This window comes from Sphaerodactylus townsendi, linkage group LG04, assembly GCF_021028975.2.
Source record: "Sphaerodactylus townsendi isolate TG3544 linkage group LG04, MPM_Stown_v2.3, whole genome shotgun sequence".
Taxonomy (NCBI): Eukaryota; Metazoa; Chordata; class Lepidosauria; order Squamata; family Sphaerodactylidae; genus Sphaerodactylus; species Sphaerodactylus townsendi.
The window spans coordinates 97,922,457-97,937,635 of record NC_059428.1 but is presented as its reverse complement, the minus strand read 5'-3'; the positions used below and the strand labels follow the sequence as shown (position 1 = coordinate 97,937,635).

At 42.6% G+C, this 15,179-nt stretch overlaps 1 protein-coding gene across 1 annotated transcript in view; it reads right to left on the bottom strand.

Annotated features, from left to right (window-relative positions):
* Nucleotides 1-14,712, bottom strand: part of SLC9A2 (solute carrier family 9 member A2) — a 41,178-nt gene extending 26,466 nt beyond the window's left edge. The window contains exons 1-2 of the mRNA XM_048492350.1: nt 14,428-14,712; nt 3,278-3,741 (exon numbers count right to left, since the gene is read on the bottom strand). Coding sequence (XP_048348307.1) covers nt 3,278-3,741; nt 14,428-14,695 — 732 coding nt within the window. The 5' untranslated portion in view covers nt 14,696-14,712. The remainder of the gene's footprint in view (nt 1-3,277; nt 3,742-14,427) is intronic.
* Between the last annotated feature and the right edge of the window lie 467 nt (nt 14,713-15,179).

Sequence of the window (15,179 nt, the reverse complement as noted above, 5' to 3'; positions counted from 1 at the left end):
AACCCATCAGTCCACAGACAGGCTGTGAGAAAATATGCTGCATGTCACCCCAAAGTTCACAAACAGGCTGTACAGAAGTATGTTGAATGTCACCCCGAAATTAATAGAGAGCCTTTGATGAAGTATGCGTAGCGAAGCACGGGTGCCTCTGGCTGGTCTTGTATAAAGTAAAGCTGTAAGTGTTCAATACACCTTGCCTCGTGCCTCCTTTGTGGCCAGCCCGTGACACACTGTGCCACAGCCCTTCTTCATTTTGTACTTAACATCAATCATGATACAGAGTTCTGGAGAACTCAAAAGCTTGCATACTACTTTAGTGTGTCCTGATCAAAGGTATCTTTGCCCTTTGAATTATATTTTCGGCTACCTGTTTTGATACCTGTTCTCCCTTAAACAGTATCAGTTTTTTGCATGAGAACTTTTTTCTTCTACTGTCTCAAGTACAGACTTTCTATTAAAATAACAATGCATTACCAGACATTACCACAATTATCTGATATTACCACAAGTTGCAACTGAATTTCAGTTGTGCAAAATAGGCTTAGGGTTGATAGGAAAGCAAGTATTGTTTACATTCAGTTTTCCCCAAAATGTCATTTTTCCCCAAAATACCTCCATGGTTTCAAAATTTCCAAATATTTTACATCTCTAAGCAAACTGCAGACATATATAACATTTTCAAGAATATGTTTATTTGTAAAATGTCATTATTTTGTACATGAAATTACTATGGCATAGTATGTTTCATGATCTGTGATTGAAGAATTGAGCTCAATATTTACAGAAAGCCCCATGAAACTCCTTTAAATTGGATTTAAATCAGAAGCTAGAAACCAAATCTGTAAATCTGTAAACACTGCATTTCCACCTCATATTAAACCAGTCTGCTCACTTCCTTGTTCCACTCCACAGGCAATCCATGTTCTTTTCAAATATCAGGAGAAAAAAATAGCTATCCTTTAGATCAGTGACTTTTGGAAAGTCCTACCTTTAAGGAACCCTTTCTAAATAGGTGTATCTGGCATAGTTCAGAAGGATTTTTCCCACATAAGTTTTGTACATTCTGGAATCTAACAACAGGTGCATCCATTGTGGAGTTTATGTATATACTCTAGTTACGATTTTCCTTTGGCCCAAGAGTGCATAGAACATTTGAAAAAGTGTCCACCATTTCTCAGCAGCCACTCTGATGTAGTGACATACTACAAAGGAATCCCAAGAATTGTGCGCAAGGTGTCTTTCATGGGAGCATATCAACCATTATATATTGTCTTATAGAGAAACACTTGTTAAACTAAAAGTAACCCTCGACAAAAATGGTGTATATATAGTAATGGAAATTTCTTTTTAATATGCCAAATCCACAAAACTACTGTAAAGAGTAGTTTGAGAATTTTGTGAGGATAATGTCAGAAAAAAGCTCCCAAAATGTGGGTGAGGGAACAAAACATACTAGTTCGAGTGGGTCACAGTCTTCAGTAACAGACTATTTTCAAATATATATAAAATCTCCATTGCTTGCTGGTAAAACAGATTGTGTCAGTGTAATTGTTATTATTATTAACCACCACAACAATAATAAATATTAAAGAGTTCTAGCCCTTGTTGTCTTAGTATTAAGAGAATTACACAGAAGAAAGAACTCATTTCTTAAGTGATATAGATGTAATAATCTTCATGATCCTTAAAAAGAATGCATAAATAAATAAAATAGTTACTAAAAATTGAATATCATCATGGACACCTTTTGTTGCTTAACTGCAATATGAAATATCATAGCCTTGGTTTTTCAATAAAACAACATAAAAAGTCACAGTCTTCTAATAGTGGTTTTTTTTAAAAAAAAAACCCGCTAGCATTGAAATAGTGAATGGAAAGTAACAAAGACATAGATTTATAAGGTTGAGGTTAATGGACACCTGTGTATTGAGGATTTCCATCCACAGAGCCCTCTCCACACATAGGTTCCCTAAAATGACTCCTGAAATCCTGTTCCTGAAATCCTGCCTCCTTCTCATTGAATCAGAAGCCCTTGTGCCTGTGGTAGATCCAAATCAAAGACTGAACTCAGAGGTTATGCCAAACCATAGTATGACCAGATCCTGATTAGCTGTGCTGTCCAAATGCTGATTTGTCAACCACAGCTTGCACTAATTGTGGTTACAGTGACATCTGAATTAAAGAACCACGATTTGAGTCACTAGCTGTGCTGTGCAGCCACTTGGCCACAATGATGCAAGTACTGGAAGGATGACTTCCCTGTTTTGAAGCCCAGAAGAACCAAATACAGACACACTGGGACTGAGACACAAAACAGGATTTGGTACTTATGTCTGGTAGATTAACCAGTGTTGGTGGTATAGATCACAGTTTAAACAAGGCTCACTTTTTCATAACATCTAAATGTAACCATTGCCTTGACTATTTCAGATGTTCCATTTTCTAAGACCAGAACGCAGAAGTCTATGCAGAAGTTAAAATAATGTTTTGTTTTTATATATAACAGCCATGATAGATGAAGACAGTCCTAGATCTATTTATCATTCTATCAAGAGAAAGGTTGACACTACAGTGTTCATAAAATAAGATTTTTTTACAGTTACTGCAAAAGGTAATTAATGCATCACCAAGCATTTCAAAAGTAAACTGAGGCAAGAACAAAGTCTAATATTGTTCCATCCTGAGGTGATGGCAAATTGATTTACACATCAGAAAATGGATGTATAATCAGAACTGCTGTATTTTAAAACCAATCCAGTTAATGATTATATTTTGTTCCCATCAAAGGGCAATCTAAGGCTTGCATTGGTAATCAAATTGCAGCTACGAACAGCTAGATGTCCACATAAAGCTACCACTAACTTACATTTCTGTTTGCTGTCTCCATTTGATGAGAACTACTTATGATCCACCAATTAGCTAGATAGCTAGCACTAAATACCCCTCCTTGATTTCATTTATTTGACTTATAGGCCACCCTTTTCCATATGGGCAGCTTACAACAATCCAATCCGATAAAAGAATATTCATCCCGTCATCCTAAACACACTCCTACATCCTGGGGAAAATGAACAAACATTTTGTAAAATATTTAAACCACTAAAAGGATGTGATACACATGCATTACCAGCAAATCCAGTCTAAAGAATTATTCCCCCTCTCAAATTCAATAATCCAGTCTGATTTTCAAAAAATACTAAGAGGTTTTTTTATTGGAAAAAAATGCAAGATGCCAAAAGAGCTTCATAGGACAAAAAGGGCTTAAATAACAACTTACCACTGTAACAGCATCATTCAGCAAGGACTCGCCAAAAACTATGATGTACAGCTGTTCGTTGACATGAATATTTTCAAACACAGCCAACACAGCCACAGGATCCACAGCTGAAATCAAGCTGCCGAAGAGGAGACATTGCAGCAGACTGATATCACTCAAGTCAAAGATCGTCATCTGGCAAATTGCAAAGAGGGAAATGCCAATGCCAAATGAATTCCAGAGAGTCCCTATGACTGCGTACCAGACAATTGTGCCAAAGTTTTCAAAGAAGAGGCGAGTTGGCATAAAGTAGCCAGCATCGAGGACAATTGGGGGAAGAAGGTATAAGAAAAAAACATCACTCTTCATGACCGGTGGAGACTTTTCCTGAACTCCAAACATAATTCCACCTAAAAGTAATCCAACCAGAATGAGGAGGCAGCTCTCTGGCACTACATGAGGCAACTTGTGATATAGATGAAAGCCTTCAGAGGAGCACAAAAGACAAAAAAAGAAATAGTTAGCTTATGTTCATAAACCAACATTACAGTTCTTTAAGGAACACTAATTAATTTGAAACTTCAGAAATGATTGTACCATGATACAGTATACTCAAGCTACCTTTCTTCCAATTATAATTTAATCTTAATTTAATTTTTTGATTTATAAAACACTTACCCCTGATGAGCAGCGTACAACATATAATGTAAAATACAATTAAATATGAAAAATTACAATTACAATTCTTACAGAATGACGCCCTTCCCTTTTTAACTCTGAGGGTTGCGTTATTAAATATAAAATCAATAAGAACGTAAAAACCTTTAAAATGTAAAAACATAAAAAGATGTAAAGAAAAAGAAGAGGCTGGCTGAATGGATACTTTTGCTGTCCTCAATCATAGGCCTGGTGGAACAACTCTATCTTACAAGCCCTGTAGAACTGTGATAGGTCCTACAGACCCTGCTTTCATTGGACAGAGCATTCCGCCATACTGGTATCAGAGCCAAAAAGACTCTAGCCCTGTTCGGGGACACCCAGACAATTTTCGAACCAGGGATCTCCTGTAAGTTGTTATTAGTTGAGCATAATGCTATCCAAGGAGTATAATGAGAGATGTGATACCACAGATATGATGGTCCCAGACTGTTCAGGCATTAAAGGTTAATTCCAGCACCTTGAACTTGATCTGGTATTCTACCTGGAGGCAATGCAGTTGGATGGGAGACCTCCAAGAAATACCAGAGTCCAGACTAGAAAAATCTTGTCAGATTTTCAGCCAAGCAGGCTTGGCCCTGGTTAGTACATGAATGGGAGACTACTAAGGAATCCTAGGGTTGTTATGCGGAAGTAAGCAGTGGCAAACCACTTTTATTCCTCTCTTCCCTTTAAAACCCTATGGGTTCACTGTAAGTCAGCTGTGACTTGGTGGTACTTTAATGTAAAATCCTTCAAAATAATGTAAAAGGATGCATGTATGCTGCATTGGTTGGTAAATGTCAGGGAGGAGACAAAACTTCAAATACATATAATAATACAATTTTTAAAAATCCAATTCTAAATTCATCTGGCTTGTGTGGGGCAGATAAAAACTCCTACTATTCTTATTTATATGTTTTCTCTCTTATGGGGGAAACACCACTCTGATATGGAACTAACATAATTCAAGTGCTGAGATATCCCAGTGATGATCCAATTTAGTGGATAATCATCCTACAGCGTGTAATAAACAGTTCTTTGGGTTTTATAAAATTACTGTGTTAACAGTTTTCAGTACTGGGGGGGGGGGGTCCTTTACATTTAAACAATGTAATTAACTACATGCTATACAGTCTTTAAATCTGTACAGGTATTCTTAAAAAATCCTGCCACATAAACGTTTTGCACATGTCTGAACATAAAATTTAAACCACAGTTGATATTTTTAAATCCCAATCAAAAAACTTAAGTTCAATTTTTTGTTGCGACTTAGGCATAACGTTAAAATGGGGTACATTTTATTTGGGGGGGGTGCTGCGTGGTTTCTGGGCTGTATGACCATGTTCTAGCAGCATTCTAGCAGCCTATTCAGATGCCCTCACCTATTGACCTTTACTCACCGGTATATATACTCCACTTGCTTTCCTTTCCAACTATCAGATCCTCTGAAGATGCCAGCCACAGATGCAGGCGAAACGTCAGGAGAGAATGCTGCTAGAACATGGCCGTACAGCCCGGAAACCAGACAGCACCCCAGTGATTCCGGCCGTGAAAGCCTTCGACAATACATTTTTTTTGTTTATCATATATAAATCTACATGAAATTTTAAATCAGGTCAGGTCAGGCTGTATTCAGCAAACTGGAATATCTTCCAGAAAGTTCCTATTCATTTCTCCCCAGAAAACTCACTTCACTGCTAAGAGGCATAACATTTTCTTTGCCTCATCTCATTCCAAGGTCAGAAAACTGTCAAAGTTTAGTCATCCCTTTCCAAGAATGGTATCATTTTCTAATAGTACTAGCATTCCAGGATGAACACACAAAAACAACAGGGATTTTTAAAGATATGAAAACATGCCTTATGGGGGAAAGCTGGAAGCAATTAAACATGCCAGGATGAAAAAAAAAGTATTAAGAAGGCAGATTACCACCACCACCTCTGGAAAAGCAAGAACATGGGACAGTGGTGTGGCAAAGGCATAAGAACATAAGAACATAAGAACAAGCCAGCTGGATCAGACCAAAGTCCATCTAGTCCAGCTCTCTGCTACTCGCAGTGGCCCACCACGTGCCTTTCGGAGCTCACATGTAGGATGTGAACGCAATGGCCTTCTGCGGCTGTTGCTCCCGATCACCTGGTCTGTTAAGGCATTTGCAATCTCAGATCAAAGAGGATCAACATTGGTAGCCATAAATCGACTTCTCCTCCATAAATCTGTCCAAGCCCCTTTTAAAACTATCCAGGTTAGTGGCCATCACCACCTCCTGTGGCAGCATATTCCAAACACCAAACACGTGAAGAAGTGTTTCCTTTTATTAGTCCTAATTCTTCCCCCCAGCATTTTCAATGAATGCCCCCTGGTTCTAGTATTGTGAGAAAGAGAGAAAAATTTCTCTCTGTCAACATTTTCTACCCCATGCATAATTTTGTAGACTTCAATCATATCCCCCCTCAGCCGCCTCCTCTCCAAACTAAAGAGTCCCAAACGCTGCAGCCTCTCCTCATAGGGAAGGTGCTCCAGTCCCTCAATCATCCTTGTTGCCCTTCTCTGCACTTTTTCTATCTCCTCAATATCCTTTTTGAGATGCGGCGACCAGAACTGGACACAGTACTCCAAGTGCAGTCGCACCACTGCTTTATATAAGGGCACGACAATCTTTGCAGTTTTATTATCAATTCCTTTTCTAATGATCCCCAGCATAGAGTTTGCCTTTTTCACAGCTGCCATGCATTGAGTTGACATTCCCATGGAACTATCAACTAAGACGCCTAAATCCCTTTCCTGGTCTGTGACTGATAGCACTGACCCCTGTAGCGTGTATGTGAAGTTTGGATTTTTTGCCCCTATGTGCATCACTTTACATTTTGCTACATTGAACTGCAATTTACCTTGTCTTATTAGATAATCAGATAATAGTACAAGTAGACCAGCAAACTCTTTAATCTCAGTTCCAAGAAGTTATCTTAACAATAACTTAACAATAACAATAACTTAACAATTTAATAACTGCATATTACCTTGTCTTATTAGATAATCAGATAATAGTACAAGTAGACCAGCAAACTCTTTAATCTCAGTTCCAAGAAGTTATCTTAACAATAACATCTGGTTTGATCCTTGACTCACAATCATACAGAGACTGTGGTAGTGAAACACATCAGGCAGGGAAAACGTGATTCAGGTTAGCGCTGCTGGTGTTATTAGACCTCACCGCAGCATTCGACGTAGTAGATCACAACCTTTTGGTCCACCACCTCACTGGTATTGGGGTTCGGGGCTCAGCCCTAGATTGGCTGACCAAGACCGGGGATAGCAGGTAGCGTCGGGGTGGGGGGGTGAGATCTCCGAACGGCGCCCCATTGTGTGTGGGGTGCCGCAAGGAGTGATACTCTCTCTGATGCTATTTAATATCTACATGCACCCCCTGGTCACTTTGGTGGAACAGGCTTCCAGGTGAGATCAGGACCCTGCGGGACATACAGAGTTTCCGCAGGGTCTGTAAAACGGACCTGTTCCGCCAGGCATTTGGCCAGCCAGGATAACATCGAAAATCTGCTATAATAAACATCTGGCCTCCCATGGTCAGCGCTGGGGTGAGGGAGTATTTTACTATAATAAACATCTGGCCTCCCATAGTCAGGGGAGGGGGGGAGGGAGTATTTTAATGCCGTCTGAACGTGTGGAAATTATATATTTATGGTTCCTTTTAGTGGGGATTGGCTGTTTTAATTTAAATGTCATATATGATTGTTTTAAATGTTGTATATGATTATTGGACACTGCCCTGGGTCCTCCAGGGGAGGGCAGTATACAAATTCAAATAAACAAACAAACAAACAAACAAAACACTCTTATGCAAGGCCCTGATCCGAACCGCATAAGCTAGCCAGATCTCCTCAAATTTTGGAAGCTAAGGCCTGGTCAGTATTTGGATGGGAATACCAGGGTAGCTACACAGAGACAGGCAATGGCAAACCACCTTTGAATGTCTCTTGCCTTGAAAACTGAATGGAGTCACCCTCAGTCATCATCAGTGGTGTCGCACCAAGGGGACAGGGAGGCGCGACGCACCGGCGTGCTCCCCTGCGGGGGAGTGACAAGGGCATGACGAGGGTGCAGGGCACACACATGCCCCAGGTGCAGTTCCCCCTCGCTTCGCCCCTGGTCAGTGGTGACTTGGCAAAAAAAATCCATGCAGATCACAAGTCCCAGGGCTAAGTCATGGCACTGAATATAGATTTTAATACTAATCAATGTTGGATCTTAATACAATGGTTCTTTTTAAGGAGTTGTTTTGGGTGGGAATATATCATCAACAGATGCATGCACATCAGTTTGAGGCAATAGTATCTGTTATTTTGGCTGGTAGCAAATCACATAGTTAATCTGTGGAACAGCAGTTCTATTTGTGAAACAGGGGGTCGTAATTCCCACAAATTTCCCCCTCATATTACAGGCCATCACTCTGCCCTGTATGTTGCTCCTGTGGGTCTGCTGCCTTCCAAGGCACAACATCTCAGAGGACTGCAGTGAAAAGGAGAAGGGAAAAAGAACTATTCCGTGAAGTTTGTGGATGGTTAGATACAAAGCACCATTTGGATTTTCACTTCAGATGTTTTGAAGCTGGCCTGAGAACAAATTCCATTTCATGTCCTACATAGTAATATAACTTACGGTCATACAAGTCTCAGGGAGTCAGAAATCAGACAGCTACTTGTACGCATCTATCTTCACCAACAAGAAGGAAGGGAGCCTTAAAGACCAGACATTAATGCTTCAGTCAGACTCCTCTACTCAGAGGCCAGAGTCAGGCTTCTTCTTTTCAGCACACCTGTGAGTAGTGCCTCAGCAGTGGAGAGGAGGGGACTATTTACCTACCCTAGTTCCCTCTCTTCCCAGTCTCTATCTGTCATCTGGGTTTGAGGACAAGATTGGGCCTCCTTCCTCCTTGGTTGTCTCTTCATCCTCTTTATGAAGGAGTACCTGGTGCGAGACTTTCCTGGGTTCTCACCAATGGTTCCCAAGACTCTTCAGTGACTGGCCTCCCAGCCAATGAGTCCTTAAAAGCCTCTGCTAGCCCCTCCTGCCCGAATGCTAAGGACCAGTCCATATTTCCCAGAGCAGTTTTTAGCTTACTGGGCCTCCCCACTACTAGTGGCACCTCACCTTCCCTTCCCTATGCATCTGATGGCTACCAGGAATGGTCACCCAAGCCCCTTGCAATCTGGGCAAGGGCCACATGAGGCTGCTATGTCATGTTCACTGGGCTCCTCAGAAGGAGATAGTTACAGAGGACCTTCTGTCCCCAGATAGTTTCATAAGATTAAACACTATGTACATTGTCCAAACTTATTTGAGAAAGAAAAGAGCAATTTGTACAAAAGTAGGGAATCCTCTTTCTATTTATTTGCTTTTGTTTGATTGGTTGATTTCTAGGCCACCCCTCCCCATCAAAATAGGCTCAGGGCAACTTACAACACTGACACTTTTCAATGATAAATGGAGCAGCTGACAGAGCACTGGTTGAATATGCCCCATAAGGACTCATGCAGCTATGTTATGGACAAGTTGAAGCTTTCAGAGCAATCTGAAATATAGGCCAGTGTACAGCAAGTTAAAGTAGTCTAGTTGGAGGCGACCTTCACATAGATCACTGTGGCTAGATGGGCAGGAGACAGGTAAGGTGCCAATTGTGTTACTGAGTAGATGAAAAAAATCAAGTTTGGCTATGTTTGTGACCTGTGCCTCCATTAAGAGGGAGGCATCCAGGATCACACCCAGACTCTTATCAATTGGCATACATGTCAATCACATGCTTTCTAGAGCAGGGAACTGGCATTCCATTCCTAATACTCCCCAGCCCATCCCAGCCACAAGACCTCCATCTTTGGATTTAATTTCAGCCAACTCTGTTTTAGCTATTTCAACACAGGACCATACAACTCACCAATATAACCAGGATGGCTGATTACCCATCAACAGATATACTTTGGTGTCATTAACATATTAGTGACCACCCAGCCTGAAACTTCAGACCAATTGGGCAATAGGGTGCATATATGTGTTAAATAACATTAGGGAAAGGACTGTCTTTGTGCAACCACACACCAACAAATAAAGCTGTGACACGCACTCCCCTTGCCCCCGACCTTCTGTCACTAACCTTTGATCCCAACCTTGGAGAAATGAACTCAGCCACTAAAAGGCTGTCCCATGAACCCCAGTGTTGCCAAGGGAGTGAGTCAAAAGATTGTGGTTGACTGTGTCCCACACTGCCATCAGATGAAATAACAACAGAACTGACCCAGCTTAGTGCACTGGCTTCCGGAGATCGTTTGTCTCCAAAGCCATCTCTGTCCTGCAGAGGCATTTCTCCCATTGGGCAAAGTGGGCAGTTGCCCAGGGCGCCGCCTTGTGGGGTGCTGCAAGTTCGTTTGAGGGATTTTTTGTATTTTCAGTGTTTTTCTGTTTTTGGCCTGAAGAGGGCACAGTTTTTAGGCTAGCAGCACCAAAATTTCAGGGATTTTTCAGGACACTCTCCTGATGATATCATCCAGGTTTGGTGGGGTTTGATTTAGGGAGTCCAAAGTTATGTACTCCCAAAGGGAATGCCCCCATCCCTCATTGCTTCCAATGGGAGCTAATAGGAGAGGGGGCTACACCTTTGAGGGCCCATAACTTTGGACCCCCTGAACCAAACCTGGGTGGTAACATCATTAGGGTCTCATGAAGATACTCTGAAATTTTGGTGCTGCTAGCTTAACAATTGCACAACTGACAGCAGGCACCCCCTAAATTCCCCCAGATTCTCCTTTTAAATCCACTCCCTTCCTGCCAATGCTTGTTTTCTTTTTTCTTTTATTCTCTCAATGCCAAATAAAGGTTATCATTATTATTATTAAATCCACCCCCTTTGGCATGGATTTAAATGGAGAATCTGAGGTCCCCAGTTTAAACATTGAAAGTGATGCTGTTTCAGGGTGGGGGGATAATCCTCCCCAAAACAGCATCACTTTCAATGTTGTTTTAACTGGGGACCCCAGATTCTCCTTTAAGGTGTATTTAAAAGGAGAATCTGGGCTCCCTAGTTTAAACACCATTGAAAATAATGCTGTTTGGGGGTGGATTCCAGCATCACTTGTTTAAATGAGGGAGCCCAGATTCTCCTTTTAAATCCACCTTAAAGGGAAAATCTGGGCTCCCCAGTTTAAATAACATTGAAAGTGATGCTGTTTCCCCCAATTGGGAGGATTGGATACAACACCATAAAATGTTTTCATAGCAGTAATAAAACATTTTGAAAGCATTTTGAAAATGTTTTCAAAAAATATTTCTGCTGTGTTCAGATTTGTGAGTTGGGGCATGTTCTGTAATGTGATGGTGACTTTGAAACAACCTGGTGGACAAAATCTTTGTTTGGTCACGGTGGGGGAGGGTGGCCGCCCATGGGGGGGCATCAAACTCAGGTTTTGCCCAGGGCTCCAGTTTGCCTAGGTACGCCACTGCTGTCCTGTGACAAGTTCAGAAGCTGGACTGAAATCAACCCAATGCTGATGTGTCTCCAGAAATGCCTGAGGCAGTTCCACAGCTATACTTTTAAATACCTTACCCAGAAATGGAATATGTTACATTGGGCAGTAGCTGGATGGATCAAAAGGACCCAATGATTTTTTTGAAGAAAAAAAAGAGTGGCCTCACCAGTGCCTTTTTCAGCCCTGATAAAAAGACCCCAGAAACCAGGGACAGGTTAATAATATCCATCAGGGGAGCCCAAACCCTGTCAGCATTGGCTTTTACCAGCTGGTGTCAGCTGCAAGTTTAAGGGAGAAGTAGTGGGATTCACAGCCCTCAAGATCCTGCCAACATTGGACTGGGAGAGACAATGGAATTTGTCCAAAATCAGACCTGAAGATGGCCAAATTGGTTCCACTTCACTAACTGTGACAATGTTGGCAGGGAGGTCATGGCAGAGTGAAAAGATGTTATCTGCAAAAAAAAAAAGCTCACAAATGCCTCACAGCTAATTGCAACATTGAAGAACCTTCCATGAGGGCAGTTAGGGACATGATCACACTAAACAATCATGCTGGGCATGAACCAGAAGATGCTTTCTAGTACTTGTAGCCTGACAGACACAAGAAGGTTACCTCAGCCATCTGTCACTCACCCTACGGATAGATTTTCAACAGTTTCAGTGCAATCCCAAACAGAATCATATTGTTTTATGTCCAGTAGAGTTGCAACCTTCTAAGTGTACCAAAATCAACAAGCTTAGAAGCGCTTCTGTTAGGACTGCACTGTTCAACCATAGTCCTCTGTCAGTTTGTTCTGGCCCAAGCCCTACTGAACTCAAAACTATTTAAATAGAAACTTCAATATGATGTCTGTATTCGCTGTTTGAAGTTAAAATGTCTTCCGTGGCTCCTATGTTCTTTTCTCACTCTAAAATTATTCCCTCCAAGTAATAAAGTTAATATCTACAAATACATGTTTGTCCTACATCTTTCCCTTTTCCATGTATAAATTATGCAACAACACACCCTGCTGAGTTGAAAACATAGCTACCTAAATATGGGGAAAAAAGTAAACCGCCCCTAAGTAGTTTCACAGTTACTGTTTATGGAAGAACAATCACGTTTTTGAGACATCTGTAGTTCAGCATAAAAGTTGTAGCTAATTAATGAAGTAATAAATTGCAATGTTCTGACATGTGAGTACCCAAAACAGACACACCCTTGACCTTCTTATTGCCTTATGACACTTGGTAAACTGCCGAATTTCTTGCCTGGCTTTTATAGATACAGAGAAAATTGAAATCAAACAGATATGTTTCCTTGTACTGCAGTGGCAAGCTAACAAATACCAAAATCATGGGAACTAGTTTCTGCTCTTTTATAGGATGTTAGGTAGCATATAGCAATTTAAAATATTGTGCAATAACAGCAATCAAGCTGATATAAGGAAACGATACTATGTGAGAAAATTTCTTTGAACTATACACTCAGGCACTCTCCCTCAATCTACTTACTTGAGCATACAATTGTTCAGATTAATTATGCTGTGCCAGCCTCTCTAATGTAATTTAAGACTCACAAAAGTATCCTTTTTAGGAAATTACAAGCAACAGTGCTAACACTAGTACATTAGCCAATGAAGATCTCAGCTGTTTTCTTTCAGGACTTCAAGATTAGATCCATCAGTACCCAAGCAACAGAACTGAAAATTCATCTTTCACTTCTGGATGGTTTTTTGTTTGTTTGTTTCATTTGCAGCATGCAGCAAGCTGTTTTTTCAAACTGCAGCTGATAGCAATTCAGTTTACAAAGTATATTATGATTATTCCCTTGCACGCCACCTCTCCCGCTCATAATGTGCTGTCTCCACATGTATCTTTGTCTCGTTCTACAGATTTAAAAAAATGCTCTGAGGCAGAGAACCCTTAAATCCAGACCATCATTCTAGCACCTGCACAATCTAACACTGCAGTCCTAAGTTCAGTTACAACAAGGCCACTGACTTTTTACATGGGCACAGCTCTGCTTGGAGGGCCCTGCAAGTTACATGACCTTGGGCTGATGGTGTCCAACCTGGCTCGAAATCTATTCTTCATGAATCAAATGAAGTGGCTGCAAGTGAGCAGACCCAACACTACATTTGCCCCCAGAATACCCAAAAGACTAATTCCACTAATTCCACAGCAAAAGTGATGCATTTTTAAAGTCAATATGTTTTCATGAAAGAATCAGACACATGCCATGTGAGTCCATATTCAGAAGCTTATGTAACGAAAGGAATGCTATCTGCATAGACTGCATTGGTAATGAATGGGCTATCTAGGTGACACAGATCAGACACACATAAGACATTTTTCAGCAAATGATTTTTTCGGAAGACACAAAAGAACACTTGAGAACAAAAGTGCATAAGCGTCCGGTTACAAACCAAGAAGTCATGATGCTGGAATATTTCCACCCGATCGTTATCTGTTAGGCATTGACGTTTCCTTGCATACGTCACAAAAAGCACCTGATGCCAGCTAGTTTGTTGCTTTTCTTGTGATCTGAAATGCACCCCGATCACTTTACGCAAGTGAAATCTCTTGGCTATTGAAACAGAACCGAGCAGGCGCCGGAGTTGTTGTTGTTTTTTCTCAAAACGCCCCCCCCCCGCGCCCCCCGGTTTCTCGGGACCAGCCCTCTTACAGGAGCCGCGGGAACTAATTCGTCCTCCCTAATCTCCCTTGTCACAAATGGGAAGTTGACGCGATGATCATTCATGAGTTTTTGTCGGGGAAAATAAGAAAAGGCGAGCGCACTCAAGAGCATTTCCCTGGAAAGAAGACTTTTTAAAGCTCCCCCGCAGAAAGCGAACACCTGCTCCGACGGGCGATGGAAATGGGGGTGCGGCGGCAAGGGAGGGGAGCCCCCATTTCTTGAACTGCTTGTTGCACGGTTTTTTTTATTACTCACCGATCTTCGCCAAGGAAGCCAGCAAGATCCAGAGGGTGATCTCGAAGGGGGTCTGCACGTGGAGGTAATCCAAGGTGAAGACCTGGAGCCGGGTCTCTTCCAGGGTGGTCTCGCCTGCCGCTGGGCTAGGACTGACCCCGATCATCGCAGCCCGCTCGGGCAGCTCGTTCGTCGAGAAAGCCGCCGCGACGCCCGGCTGGAAAAGCCCGGCGGGGAGGAGAAGCAGCAGAGTGGTGGCCCCTCCGGGGACGCTCCCAAAAGCGCCCATGGTGGAGCCGCCGCCGCCGCCGCTTGTCCTCCCAGCTCAGGGGCCAGGTGCGAAAGCGAGAGGCGACTGCACCTGGACGGCGTGGACGTCCGCCGGCGAGGCTGCCTGCAGGGGGAGACAGAAGTCAGGCGGCGGGAAGCCGGGGAAGGGAAGCAACCTGACGCCGGCTTGGCTCCTCCTCCTCTTGGCCGGCGGGTGTCTCCCTGACCCACCCCTGCTGGGTCAGGACGGGGAAACTGGGCACTCTCGCTTCGCCCGCCGCCGCTTCTTCTGCATGCCCGGCAGCGCGCGGTGACTCCCTCCCACGGAGGGGGCAAGCTCTGGGTTGGCCTCGCAGGTGTCTCCCCAACCAGCCTCCAACGGCCTTGCCTTCAGTGCAGGCAGCCGGGACAGGTGCTACCAAGAACCCGCCTCGGGTTCAGTGAAGGTCACCCACATGGCGCGGCTGCCGCTTCGGCGCTCGGCAATGCTCCTGGCCTCCGGG